The sequence below is a fragment of the Vitis vinifera genome, chromosome 4 (assembly GCF_030704535.1).
Source record: "Vitis vinifera cultivar Pinot Noir 40024 chromosome 4, ASM3070453v1".
NCBI lineage: Eukaryota > Viridiplantae > Streptophyta > Magnoliopsida > Vitales > Vitaceae > Vitis > Vitis vinifera.
This window is the reverse complement of record NC_081808.1, coordinates 4,908,373-4,923,974: the sequence shown is the minus strand read 5'-3', so window position 1 is coordinate 4,923,974 and position 15,602 is coordinate 4,908,373. Positions and strand designations below refer to the sequence as shown.

General features: G+C 35.7%; 1 protein-coding gene across 1 annotated transcript; it reads right to left on the bottom strand.

Moving 5' to 3' along the window:
• Window positions 1-1,520: 1,520 nt before the first annotated feature.
• Window positions 1,521-5,959, bottom strand: LOC100249270 (EIN3-binding F-box protein 1). Its single transcript, XM_002285090.5, has 2 exons — window positions 5,584-5,959; window positions 1,521-4,314 (listed from the first exon to the last, which is right to left on the bottom strand). The coding sequence occupies exons 1-2, from the start codon at window positions 5,606-5,608 to the stop codon at window positions 2,336-2,338; spliced, it is 2,004 nt and encodes a 667-aa protein (XP_002285126.1). The 5' UTR covers window positions 5,609-5,959; the 3' UTR covers window positions 1,521-2,335.
• Window positions 5,960-15,602: the final 9,643 nt, after the last annotated feature.

Genomic DNA, 15,602 nt, shown 5'->3' with positions numbered 1-15,602 from the left:
ATGGTTGTTGCCTCAAGAGGACGAGACATTTCAACATTTCTCTTGTGCCACTGCAGCTTCACCTATTAAATCAACCCCACTTTTTTGGACTTTTACATTGGTAATGATATATGCTTTTCCAACAATTTTTTTCTTCAAATAAATATATTCTATGAATATCATTTTATTTTGTCATTAAAAACCGTGGGTGGGTTTCTACAAGATTGCACTAATCTTATAGAATCTCAACATGGATCCTAAAATCAAGCTTTCTCATCACGCACTCTATTTTATTCTTTTTTATAATGGACACATGAAATTATGAATGTTTCTTCATTTTTTTCCTCATACTTGACTTCTCAAGAGCATGAGAGGAAGATGGGGAGAGGACTTTGAAAAAGGGTTTTACAGGAAAATAAGAAAGGGTTTCAGGTTGGTGTATTGATGAACTTAGCCATCAAAGAGATAATTAGACTTTTGACTGATAAATGATATTTTTTGAGGTGCATTGACTTCATCATGGGCCTAATATTTTTTCAAAACCATCAAAATGAATCTTCTTCAATCACTCATGGCTGTGCCACCAAAGCAAAGGACATGGCCTAGTTGCTTATACCGCACCATGCCTAGTGAATTGATAATTATAAAACGGATTGAATTCAAAGAGGTATATTTAAATTAAAACCTTTTTAATCAATAAATTGAGGATGTCTTAATAAAGGTGTGTTTGGTACGTGAAATATGGAAAAAAAAAAATGATGAGAATGGAGGTAAATTACAACACCATACAGAAAAAAAATTAAAATTTTATAAGAATTTGATTTTTAATTCTAATTCTCATTCTAAAAAATAATTTAAACACATTTCATAGATGAGAATGGAATCATTTCATTTCCATTTTCTATCCCAACTTTCCAAACGCTACCGACACTTCCGACAAATTAAGAGACAGCAGAAATGTAGCTGGAGCAAAGGTCTAAGAAATTTACCATTTTTCCACGCTGGCTCCCTGTAAAATGTCAGGCTTGCCAAACCATCCTCTGTTTTTTTTTTTTTTTTGGGTCTGGGCAAGTCCATGTGCTTAGATTTGTGAATCCATGATAGAAGATTGAATAATCCAATTATCAAAGGAGACTCTAGACCACATCTTTGAATTGATAACTCAATCTTTCTTTAATGGATTGCATCGACGACCTAACAATCTTCTCAAAACCCCTAGAGATTATGAGGAAGATATGGATGTTCTTTCTAACTACTTTGGAAAAAAAATTCTTGCTTTTGTTCTTTTATAATCATAACCATATCTCAGCATAATCATCAAGAGATTTTTAGGAATTTTATAATTGTAACTTGTTTATTTATTAGTTAGGTGCTCACAATTGGATTAGTTTAATGCGGGGATTCTGTTTTATTTGCTTGATTAAATCTATTGAAAAACCTTAAATATAGTTCATGCTAGGGCTTAGTGTGTATGTGAAAAGCTTCCACTCTTCCACTACGCCAGCACATTTTGTAATGCAGATGTTATTAGAATTAAGATATGAAAGACCCACAAAGTTTTATTGATAATTCCAATGGATAAGAAGAAGCATACAACACAAAAGAGATGTGAATTTCATTACATAATAAAGAGGTTGCGGAGTACAGTTGAAGGAAAGATGAGAGGCCTGAAAAACTAGGGTTTGACAAAAGGGAAAAAACAACCTCCCCAAAAAAGAGGAGGGTTGTAATGGCAGACTAGTGCTGCCACAGCCAAAACCCATGAACACAAAGGCCACCAAAATTCGAACTGCTAAAAGCAACCACAAACAAAAGGTGACTGACTGACTACGAGATCTTAACCCACCCTATGAGGAAAATAGCAACCCAACCCTCAAGTAAGCGAAGGGTTGTAAAACCTACAGTGGACAGACTCCAAAAGTTTACTGAAAGGGGTATAAAGCTTAGTTGAAGCATACTGGCAAGACCAGCGAAAAGCTAAGCTAAAACACCAGGTACCGATACCCAGCAACACAAAACCATGAACATAGGAAACAAATCCATAACCTGGCGACTGTATTCTCGGGGAAATATGGCCACAAAGAATGTGATACCCATCATTGGGGACCAAAACTCTTGCAACAGATCTTCATTGGGTGAAAACCTGCAAAAAAAGGGGAGGAATTGGCCATACTCCCTGCAAAAAGAAGCCAGGTTACCGATTGACAAGACCCATAGCTGATGGACCCAAAAACTACACAAACTGCTGCTACCATGAAAGCTGACTAGAATGCTGAAACTTCCTGATTAGTTGATTACCCTCCTTCGCGAATCTAACCATCCTAATTCTGAAAGGGGGCTTTTGTTCCTTCCCTGCTTAGAAAAGGATGTCGCACCTCCATAGCTGCTCCACAAGCATGTTAACCATGCTGCTGCTGATTGTATTGCACTGCTGAAGGTTCAACCCCAACAGGGTCTGACCCAATTTTCGCAAGAATGGGACACTTTGGTTTGATATCAAAGAGCAACCAGACAGAGAGAGGATCTGCACATTGAGATGTTTTGCAGAAGCCAGAGCTGCAACGCCATAGTCAGTGATTGCAGTCTTTGAAACATCAAGATCTGAAAGCAATGCACAGTTTTCTGCAATTGCAAACATGCTGGCATCAGTGATCTTCTGGCAACCATCAAGATTCAGCTGTTCAAGAGTCCCACCATGCACCTTAGCCAAGGCTGAGACCACATTGTCCGTCAAATTCATGCAACCGCTAAGATTAACCTTTATCAGACTAGCCTCACAGCTCTCAAGCAGTGGCAGAAACCCTGCATTTGTTATTCTGAGAGCCCCACTGAGGTCCAAACGCTGCAGTTGAGGACACAGCTTCCCCACCATACACAAGCTAGCATTACCAAATCCAGGGCAGTTACGGATGGACAAGGAGCTCAGTGATTTGCAAGGAGTCATTAGAGGCAATCCCTCAACAGTGTCCTTAATCCCAAAGCAGTTCACCAGAGCAAGGGATTTCAACTTCCCCCCACAGCTTACAAGTGCACCAAAAACTCCATATTGGGTAATGTGGTGGCACTCCTCCAGTTGTAGACTCTCAAGGGAAGCTGCAACTTTGGCTAGAGAGACTAGGCCATTGTCAGATAAGAATGCACATTTTCGGAGGCAAAACTGTTTCAAATTTGGGCAACCCTTTCCCACAGCTTCAAGTCCCATATCTGTCACACCTTGGCAGGATGTAACAGTGAGGGACTTCAGCTTCTGCAGTCCATGACCACTACCCATGACCCAGAAGCCCCTCTCGCCCACGTTTTGGAGGCCAGTAAGGTCTAGATCAGTAATGGCTTTGCCATAGTGTCCAATCACAGCAAGAGACACATCAGTGATGTTCAAAGCATGGAGCTTAACCTTTGTCAGGGCATACGAGGCTGATGATAACAAGCTTGCAACTCCTTGATCCCCAACAAGAGGGCAGTTCTTGATTGAAATGGACTTCAAATTGGGGCAGAACTGGCCAACAGCTTGCAAACCCGCATTCCCAATTCTTGGGCAGGACTCTATTGTTAAAGCAGTCAAATTATGGCAGTTCTTTGCAATTGCAACCAAAGCCTTATCAGAAATTGTGGGACACCCACAAAGGTCAAGCTTCTCTAATTGGTGACATCCATTAGCAATCTCAATCAGACCTTCATCAGCAATTGAAGATACATTCCATAGAGACAGAACCCTCAAAGAAGGACAACCACGAGCAATTGCCCCAAGGCCAAGGTTTGTGACCCTGCAACTAGAATTGCTTCCACGGATCAAAAGCTTGCCTAGCCCTCCGTGGCCACCAGTTCCAACAGCAATGGCAGCAAGTCTGACATCCGTTGCTTTCTTCCCTTCCAAGCATCTGGAAAGGTATCCATCACTTTCAATTTCCAGATCTACAGCCTCAGGTGTCACTTCATCACCACCCTTCTTTTTAGCCTCAGAAGACTCATCTGTGTTTCTTGAAATCAAAGTTTCCTTAGGCTTCAAAAACCCAGTTGTTTTGTTACTGCAGATCTCGTCTCTCTGGATACTGCTTAGAAGCATAAGCCAGCGCTTGGAGACACAAGCACAGGCACTCTTCTCTTGGCCTTCAGGCAACCGTCTGAGGATCTCAAAAAGACACTCATCAGGAAGAACATCAATGGAGACCTGCTCCTTCTGCTCAAACTTGTCTCCGCTGACAACAAATGGGGCACTGATGCGAGATCTCTTGCGAGGAGGGAAATACACATCCACATGGCGACCAAGGGACAAAAAGAGGCTGGAATCCTTGATGTTTGAGTATATTGACCCCCCGGGGCAGAAGGCATCATTTCCTGAGAATCCACACACCAAAAAAAAAAAAAAAAGATTCAGCTCAAACTCTTCCATTAAATTCAATTAAATAATCAAATGTTTACAAAATAAAATCTAAAACAAAATAGATTTTATGAGCAACAACAGGATATGTATATACAAACTAGAGTTTGCAATAGAACTTTCATCAGCAACCAGAAAATAGTTCACCAATATGTCCATGAATGATAACTGACATATGACAATTACGTGAATCTCAAAATTTATCACTAACACATCAGATCTAGTAGATTATAATTGAAATTAGACAACATAAACAAAAGCTCAGCAGAAACTAGAATTTATCATAAAAGTTTTTCCCAACCAAAATCTCGTGTTATCAAAAAGGACTTGGACTTGTTCATGACGATTACATATTCATCTCATGTTCCTCACTTCGATCTGAAGTTCTAGCATATGATATCAGATTTTAAGGACAGCCACCATAAATTGCAAACACCCTCCATAAGATCAATTTATCTCAAGCCATAACCATAAATCAATTTTCTCAATATTTGAAGATCCTACATCAGATCAACCAGTAAAAGGCCCAACACAACCAAACCTTTATCCAGCTCACACCTAGTTTATTTAACAAAAATACCAGGCAATTCATGAAAAAAAATCATTACAAAACGGAAGCCATCAGACCGGCTGCTTAGCCATCTAGGACAAACGGAACCAAACATGTCCATAAAACACACCTAATCGCTTAGACCTAAAATTCATATCTAAAATACTCACAAGTCTCAAATTTATCTCTATATATTTGATGTAAGGATTTACGGAAACAATCAACCATCTACGCTTCCTTCATGCATGATATGAGAACAAAGAAATCTAGAGAAAAAAGTGAGGTGTAAATACATATCATTTTCCTAAGCTAACCAGGAGCCATGACAAATTAGCTTACCCTAAATCTACCACAGAAATCAAGATGTTTTCCGGAGAATTTTTCCAGATATCGTTTTCCACCAAAATCAACAAGGTCTAAGTCCGGTCCCCCAAAATCGTTTTCCTATATATGTTTCCAGAAAGGATTTTCCCTTTAAACATACAAGAAAGAAACCTGGCTAAAACTAAAGCTTGCTATTCAAAATTAACAACTATTAAGAACCTTTAAGTAAAAACAATCAGAAAACCATCCGATCTACATCAAAACCAGATAAAAAAAAACCACAAACCCACAAACAGAAATTCCATCAACAGCTCTAAAACAAAAGAAAAACCAGGAAAGATCGGAGAAATACCGGTATAATCGAAGAGCTTTGACATGGTTGCAGGTGAAGGAACCCCGGGAGGTCAAATCGGACGCGTTCAGAGCCAAATAACCCTCGATCAAGAGCAAAAAGGCAGGAGAGAAAGAAGAAGACGGGTACGAAGAGAAGAATCAGAGGTTCAAAGGTCATAGAAACCCTAAAAAGATAGGGCAAAAAGAGGGACGGAAGAGCAAAGACGACGAAGTGGTCTTGGGGCGATGGCTGTGGGTGGTGTGAATGTTTTATCTTTTTAATGTAGAGGAGGCGAAGTTTGGGTACATGATAATACACCCTAAGAAAACCCAAATGCAATGAATCCAATCCCAAAAAATGGCTCCTTGCTTTTTTTAATATTCTCTTTCCACCAAATCCACTAATACCAGAAACCAGACTCTGGTTTTCATGAGATGGGGTTGTTTGGATGTTGGCTTATTCCTGTTTGGCAATATGGTTTAAAATATTCTCGTCTTGGACCAATACATAAACTTATTTGTTTATCCTATAGGGATTTGAAAAAAAATAATAATTATTATAAAATTTTATTTTATTTGATTAACTATTAAAAGGATGAGAGAAAAAAAAATTCCACAAATTTATTTTCCTTAAATTTAATCACATTTTAAAAAACAAAACCTCAATTAATAAATATGAAAAAGAAAAAAGAAAAAAGAAAAAAGAGGGCCATTCATGAGTGGTAGTTTGGTAAATAAGGGGTAAATAAGGGTGAACTAGGAAGTAGATTGAGGGTCAAAGAAAGTAGGAATTGGAAAATGAAGAGACGGGGGGGGAGTTTGGTTGATTGGAATTGGAATCGGAATTGGGATGATGGCTTTTGGAATTGGCCCCTTATTTCAAATTCCAATTCCTTACCCTTTCACGCTTCCAAGTTCCAAGTTCCCAATCTTGTCTCCATTATTATCAACTCCCCTGGTGGTATAAGCAAATTTTACAATGATTTTAAAAAGTATTTTTAATTTTTTTAATAATTAAATTTTTTTATTATTTAAATATTTATAAAATTAGAAATGTTTTTAAAAATCACTTTTAATATATTTTAAAAAATATTTGGATATAATTCTTAAAAATTAAAATTTATTCTTATTGTGAAAACCTGGAAAGACCTAACATTTGTTTGATCCAAATTTCCGATTCCTAAAAATATGTTTAATAAATTTTAGATTTAAAATAATTTTTTAAATTTGTTCTTAAAATAGAGTGATTTTTAAGAATAAATTTAAGATATTTTTTTATTTTGTCCAATATTTTAAGAAAATAATTAAAAATATACAAAATAAATCAAAAAACTTTTATATTATACATAAATGCACGATGTCTTATGAAAAATGAATCTAAAAAGGTTTTTTTTTTTTATATTTAAACTTTCAAACATAATTAATTTTATTAACAACCATTTTTAAGAATTGTTGTTAAAAACAAATTTTTTAAAACCAATTTTAAAATATTACAATACAGACTCTTACATTTTTCCTTAATTTCCTTGATTTTCTAAAAAAAATAGAAGTGTTTCCATATTATATTTACCAAAAATAAAATGTAATTCAACAAAATAATCAATAAATTTAATATTTTTTCCTTGTAAATAAAAAAGTGTTCATAAATGCAAAATCTACGAGACATGAGAAAACATAATAATGTATAATTAAACACAAATTAATTATGATATGATATTTTTTGGTATAGCATACATATTTTTTTCAATAGGGAAAAGAAATAACAATCAATCAATAAGATTGAGTAAAAACTATTCATTGAAGATTAATTCCCAAAATTTAGCATGTTTAATTGAATTTAAATGCAATAATTAGAGTATATATTTCAAATGATAGAGGGTGGGGGGTTTCCAATTGTTTTCATGTTGAAATGATGAGATGATTTTTTAAAACAAAAATCAAAGAAACCACCACATGTGGAAGTCAAGGCTCCTTGCATTAAAGCAATCAAAACATGACTTAGCATATGACTATAATTAATTAGTATGTCTCCTAGAAAGAAAGAAAGAAAGATAGATTTTTCTAGCCAGTTTCTCTTCATTTTCCTACTCAACAACCATGGAGGCTGCATGTGTGTCTTCATCTATTTTCAACTTCTAACACATCTAGAAGAAACCCTAGTTTTAGTCTAAATTCAGGACCCTAAATCTCCAACTTGAAGTATTCTAAATTTCTAATGGATTTCAATACATCCACTTGGAGTATATAATGATAATCATGACCTAGGATCCAAGTCCACGCGTGAATCACAAGTGGAATGATTTTTTTTTCTTATATTAACCCATTAATTAACTCGATAATTATAAGGTATCATTCTTAAGAAACATCCCTCAAGCGCCAAATACGTGGATTTCATTTTTTTTATATTTATATTTGTACTATCATGCAAAAGCCTTGTCATTTCATAGTTTGTTTGTTTTTTGTTTTTGTTTTTGTTCTTTTGTTTTTTTTTTCCTGATGGTATTGTAACATTGGATACATCGATTAATTCATTTTTTGACCGACCTTGTTTTTAAAAGGGTTAGCTTTTTTAGGATAATATTAAAGTGTTTTCAATTGTTTTTCTATCATAAAGTTTTATGAGCAACCATTGGAAAGACGAAGAATATTTTAAAAACTTTTGCATGATGCATAGAATTTTAGATTTAATTTAAATAGTGTTTTTGAAAATAGTTTTGGAGGATGGTCTTTGAAAGGAGTTCCCTAATATTTTATAAAACAAAAAATATGTTTAAAAACTTAAAATGTTTTTTTTAATGTATTACTTTATTTTAATCACTTTTAATATTTTTATAGTTGTTTTTTAAAACTATTTTATTTTAAAATTTTTTAATATTTACATAATTATTTTTTAAAACAATCTTAAGAAAAAAAATTAACTGAAAGATATTTCAAAACAACTTATTTTTTATTTTAAGAATAAAAATTTATTTTTATTTTTATTTTTGTTGCCAAACACAGTCTTCTATTTTTTACTATAAAAAATAGAAAATTATTTTAAAAAATAATCATCAAACAGAAGGTTATCATCTAAAATAGCTTTTTAAAAATGTTTTGTCACATTACTTGAATCCCACCTCATTTGGTTATATTGCAATTTTTAAAATCATTGAAACTCTTGAGACCCACTTGGGATTTTCTAGGTATTTTTTTTCCCTTTCCCTCAAAAGCATCCACTTGAGATTAAAATAAGCTCTCCCATAAGCTAATAAACATTATTATATAGTTTCCCTTCTCCTCAAAGCATGCATCCACTAGGATTAATTTATGAATAAAATCTCCAATAATTTTAATTTTTTAATTTTTTAATTTTTTATTGAAATTCTCTCCAACCCATCCCTCTTCAAGTGCATGTATGTTCATACACTGCTTGGCCAAATTTAGATAAGAGAAATATTAGAAAAATATGAATTGTTTGAGGATGTCTAGGGTTAGGTAACTCAATCACTATCTTAAGAAATTGAAAGATGATGTTTCACGAAATTCAACATTATTATTTCTTTTGAATTTTCTACCACCTTAGCTCATGCTGACTTTGGATGCAATTATGGTCTAATCCAAGACCCACCATAAATTATCTCAATAAGTTCTTGTATACTTGTTGCATTACATTGATTGGGTATTAGTCTAGGTTCAAGCAATCCTATTTATGACATGTTTGGAGGGTTGAAATATTCAATGAATTTTTTTTTTTTTTTTTGAGTGGCACATCAAATGGATTGCAAAATCTATGGTAGGCCATCTTGTTTATTTCATACTTTGATTCTGGGGTCATGTCTGGTTGCAATCACTGGGCTGAAGATGGGTTGGGTGCTTATTTCATTCTCAGGATGTGACACCAAAAAAATCAGCTTTTATTTTATACATACGTATGTGTATATACATATAGACATACATACATACATACATATAAATATGGGTGTTGATAGTATAGATGTAATGGACCTTACTTATTCAAACATGCAGTTTCCCAGGATTCTTATGATTAACAAATATGATTAGGGTTAAGTTTGATTGGAGTCTAGGATGGATTGAAAAGTCATGTCAAGGAGAGCCCACAGACAGCCTCAGCATTTCTAGAATTTATGATGCAAAATGAGGATGTGGACCAGAGGCATCATAGTGACATCAGATTTTTTCCTTTTTCTTTTTTTTTTTTTGTTCCTGAAAAAGGATAAGCAATAGGAGGACTGGGGAACACTCGTCGTCAATTATCATGTTGATTGCCTTTTATGACCAAAAAAAAAAATTTGGGAAATTTGAGTGATGGAGGTTGAACATTGTACATCATGGCCTCAAGGGTCTGCCCCCTCCTTATCCTGCAAAGTTGAACTCATTCTGGCCCACTCCCACTTTATGTGTTGATGAGCAGGTCCAATTCACTGTGGCCCAGCCCACTCTGGCCCACCGGGGCCCACTTCCACCATCATTTGTTGAATAGAGAGAGAGAGAGAGAGATTTTTTAATTTTTAGTAGTTACCCATTTGGAAGCAGAGCAGAGGTGTTGAAAAAGGCAGCGCTTCACATTCACTCAATTATTTGTGTGTCAAAGTATATTTTTATAGTGACATCGAACCTAAATCATAGTGTGAATCACATTGCTTTCAACTACATGGTTAGTTGAACGAAGGGCCTCTGTCTTGGGCCCTTTCATACTTCTATACAATAATAATAATTTTCTTGGGAACTTTCCTTCCAACTTTCTCGTTGGGTTCACATACATTGAATCCCGTACATTTTGGTTTATATTCTCTATTTCTTTATCATATAAGTCATCACTCCTTTTAATACTTTAATGTTAATTTGTCATATGCTTAATCTTTATTCAACCTCGATATCTTACCCAGGAAAAAAAAAAAGAAAAAAAAAAGGGACAACTCATCCAGTTGTTAGGGGGTGATTTTGAGATTTGATGAAAATCTTCTCTTTTAGAAATTAGATTAATCAAAATTACTTTTGAACGGATTCTTAATGTTCCACTTGTCTCATGGAATATCGCTTGTTTTCGTGATTGATTATTTAATCAAATTTCCTTTTCATGACAAATTCAATGATATGAAATTATGAATTTTTTATAAAATTAAAAATATTTAGACCATGGATTAGTTGGGAGCTTATCTCATCTCAAGGCATGAGACATGTGGTGTCCACATACAACAATTATTAAGCACTCAGCCACCATCAAAGTTTTCAGATCACTGTTTTATTTTCATTGGGGTCCATAATTTTTTTCAACTTGCTAATTTATTTATTTTTATGTGAATTCGTGATTCCAACTTCCAAGAGAATAAACATATAGAAATGTGAATTCTTGTTGGAAGTAGGAGAAATAAAATATTTAATAATAGGGGTGCAATGTCCCATCCCATCCCAAACCCAACTTGATTTTCGGATGGGTTTGGCTAAGTTGAACTTGGGTTATGTTTTTTCAACCTAAGTTTAATTTGAGTTAATTTTGGATCATGATTCAGATAACCCGAGACTTATTGAACTTGATTTAATATTTTTATAATATTTATAATATGTATTATTTTATATAAAATTATTCATTTTCTTTTTAGATTTTTAGGCTATGTTTAGTTCAAGGAAAATCTTAGGGAAAATGCAAAGGAAATAAAATACAAAGGAAAAGTAGAAGAAAAGAAAAAATGAAGAAAAATAAAAAATAGATATAAAGTCGATAAGTTATTTTGATTTGTTACTTCAAATTCATTTTATTTATTTTAACTCATCGATATAAAAATTAAATAATTTAAATATACATAAAATTTTAATTATATTTGATTTTCTTTTATATTTTAATAGGACAACCAAACATGAAAAAATAATTTTCCTTTGTATTTTTTTCTTTCTTTAGTATTTTTTGGGAACCAAACACAACTTTATAGAAAAATATCAAAGTCTATTATATTATATACATTTTTTTTTTCATTTTTTAGAAGGAGATATAATTTTTTTTTAACTTTTTTATTGCTAATTTAAAATTTTGTCATTTTTACCTTTCATATAAATATATGAATTTTTTTTTATTGAAAATATTATACATGAATTTTGAATTATATAACACGATCAACTTGATAACTCGAGTCTAACCCACCAATCCAAACTTAAAAAAATGGGATTGGACTGGGCTTAAATTAAATGTCTTTGGTTAGAGGTTAGGTTAGGTTGCACATATTTTTATTATTTAATTTGGGTTGAGCTCAAATTAATCATCAATCCAACCAACCAATCTAAGTTACAACCCTATTTAATAATAAAAATGAGGTTTAATGTTTATTTTTAAAATTAAAAGAATCTTGCAAAAACTCTATTAGAACTCCCCAAATAGGAATTCTCTTTTGAAATATTAAACTTCAATTTTTAAACATGAAATCATTAAAAAAAAAAAATAATCTATTCTCGTTTGTTTAATAAGAAAATTTATAGTTATTCAAGTAATCTTATTTAAATAATTTATTATTTAAAAGAAATGATTTTAATCAAAGTTAAGAGATTCTTCAATATATATTGAAAAGACAGTACTTGCTCAAGTTGTGTCCCCCATATGACCCGACTCAGAACTTTGGGCTTTGTCCATGCTTCTATTTGTTTATATCCTAATCTGATTTTTTCCATAATTTATTCCACTTTAATAAATGCAATGTCCCGACCCACACTACCATAAAAGAGAGTAATTCAACATTTCAACTGGGCTATCATTGTCTTATAGACCTTGAAAGGCTGGTAAATGACAATGAATATGAAGATTTTTCTGAAAAAGTAACAAAGCACTAGCCACACCTTTCTGTGGGAAGTCTCCAAGGATCAAACAAGAAGCAATGAGCACATCCACCACAAGATTGACTGGTAAAAATTAGAGAGCAAACACCCACCACCCAGTTCCAGGCATTGAAAGATCTTTTTGCTCCTTCCCTAACAAATTTTCTCCATAATTAGCCATATCTTCATTTGTTGTTGTTTCCTCGTAAAAAGGGAAGACAGATTTACAGAATGCACTGCTGGGCTCAATCTACAACCCTAGAAGGTAGGACTAGTAGAGAGATGCACATTATCATCTCCATACTTCCTACTATCAAAAGCATTCATTGCTGTCTTACAAACAAAAACTATTACTTAGAAATATAGCTAACTGATAAGAATTTAGGAGGACTATTTATCCAAACTTTTAGCTACAATAATACATGCCTTCCTCATTCCTCATTTCAGGTGTTAAAAGTGCAGAAATGTAAAGAAAAGCACAGAGAAAGAAAGGCTTCTACCCATTAAACCTAATGTTCTTCCTCTGCTATACCTAATCTTAATCCTACAACTAACCCTATGCCTAACCAATTGAATTCTATCAACAAAAATACTGAGCTTGAAGGATGGCTTCGAAGGCGACTGTCATTGGCAAGAAAACGAAGAATGGTATATATAGTATCTTCTGTTCAACATGTTTTGGACTTTTGGAACTTCACTCAACCAACCACATAAGTTACATTGAGCCTAACCATGTCCTTGAAGACTGTACAAATGCTAGAATCAACCTTGCTATGTAGGATTGGAGGATTAAATCCTGCTGAAGTTATTCCAACCCAATATCCAGGTGACAATCTGATAGGCCTCCTATACGTTGTGTGTATAATAGAAAAGGGAAGAGGAATATACTGCCACCTGGCAGTTAGTTGTAACAGCGTGAGTGGAGGTTAGGTCACAGTTGGATACGGGTTGAGGGGAAGGTTTAAATAGAAAAGGAGGGGGAATTACAGAGTAGGGAAATATTGTGGATCTGGTAGGGATTTGAGGACCGGTTGGGACTCTTGTTTCTTGAAATTCTTGAAATTCAATAATAATTCTCCATTAGATACCTATCAATTTGGTATCAGAGCATCGATCTAGATGGCTCAGAAAAGGAATGAAGGTCGCGTGGATTGTCTAGAGAAGGAAGTTGGAGAAATCAGAGAGGAGATGCAACGCTTACCAAGAATGGAAAAGACGGTGATGGACCTTGCTCAGAACGTAATGCGAGTGCTGCAGTCGCTGGAAGAGACACAGAAGGCAGTGGCGGAGTTGTCATTAGGGCGGAACACGACGACTGCTGCTCAACGAGAAGATCGGGCAAGATGGATCCCTGGAGTTGGGGAACCCAGTGGGAGGGGGGGAATGGCGTTGGATGAGATGAGGCGAGGCGAAAATGGAGAATGGCGCGGCAGCCGACGGGTGGAGATGCCTGTATTTATGGGAGAGAACCCGGACGGCTGGATCTTTCGGGCCAATCGATACTTCGCAACGTACGGACTCACAGAAGAAGAGAAATTAGTCACCGTTGCGATGAGTTTGGATGGGGACGCACTCTCTTGGTACCAGTGGACTGATTCGAGGGAGGTGTTTGGGAGTTGGGAAAATTTGAAGAGGCGGCTGTTGCTTCGCTTTCGTCCGACTCAAGAAGGGAGCCTTTGTGAACAGTTTTTGGCGGTGCGACAACAAAGGACAGTGGCAGCATACCGGCGGGAATTCGAGATTCTGGCGACTCCATTGAAAGGGATTTCGGAGGAGGTAATGGAAAACACGTTTATGAATGGGCTGCTTCTTGAGATCCGGGCTGAGCTACGTCTATTGCAACCATATAGGCTGGGCCACTAGATGGAAATGGCCCAAAGAATTGAAGACAGGAATTTAGCCATGAGAGCAGCCCGTGAACCAAATGGCCCAAATGGCCCAAAGAGCACCAAAATGTTGTCATCTGCAAATCGAGGTGAGTGGAAGATTGAGGAAATTTTTCAGACTAGGGCAGTGGTTGTCGGCGAGAAGACGATGAGCCAGCGACGTGAGATTCTGATAAAGAAACTTACGGAATCGGAGCTTCAAGCCCGTAGAGAGAAGGGGTTCTGTTTTAAGTGTGAAGAAAAGTTCTCCCCTGGTCATCGCTGTAAGAAAGAATTACGGGTTTTATTGGTGCACGAAGATGAGGAGGAAGACGATAACCAGTTTGACGACAGAGCAACCGAAGAACTTGCACTCATCGAGCTGAAAGACGCTGTGGAATTATCTCTAAATTCCGTGGTCGGTTTAACTACGCCGGGAACTATGAAGATCAAAGGGACGATCGGGTCAAAAGAGGTAATCATCCTTGTAGACAGTAGGGCTACCCACAATTTTTTATCCCTTGAATTGGTTCAACAATTAGCACTTCCATTAACTACAACAACGAGTTACGGGGTGATGATGGGAACCGGGATATCCGTGAAAGGGAAGGGCATTTGTAGAGGAGTTTGTATTTCAATGTAGGGGCTCACCGTAGTGGAAGATTTTCTTCCACTTGAATTAGGCAACACTGATGTGATTCTAGGAATGCCTTGGTTGGGGACCTTAGGAGACGTGAAAGTAAATTGGAAGATGCTAACAATGAAGATCAAAATGGGGAAGGCAGTGATAGTGTTAAAGGGAGACCCGAGCCTTAGTCGGACTGAGGTATCTCATAAAGCAATGGCTAGAGCACTGCAGCACCATAGCCAAGGGGTATGGGTGGAACTCTGTCAGACTTCCACCACTTCGAATTTGAGTGAAGGAGTACAAGAGGTCCCGAAAACAGTTAAAGAAGTATTAGCTCAACATCAACAAATTTTTGAGTCGATAACAGGGTTATCACCAAGTCGTGATATTGATCATGCCATTCAATTAATTCTGGGAGCATCTCCGGTTAATGTCCGACCCTACCGGTATCCACATATTCTAAAGAATGAAATAGAGAGATTGGTGTAAGAGATGCTGGAGGCAGGAATTGTTCGGCCTAGCTTAAGCCCATTTTCTAGTCCAGTGTTGTTGGTGAAAAAAAAAAATGGAGGATTGAGGTTTTGTATAGATTACCGCGCCCTCAACAAAGTTACAGTCCCGGATCGGTTCCCCATTCCGGTGATTGATGAGTTACTTGACGAACTTCATGGCGTGACCATTTTTTCCAAACTAGATCTCAAATCAGGTTACCACCAGATTCAAGTTTGGCAACAAGACATCCCC

Coding starts and splice junctions, on each gene's coding strand:
- LOC100249270 (XM_002285090.5), bottom strand. CDS start 5,608: ATGTCAAAGCTCTTCGATTATACCG. Junction 4,315..5,583: donor AAAGCTCTTCGATTATACCG/GTATTTCTCCGA, acceptor GTGGATTCTCAG/GAAATGATGCCTTCTGCCCC.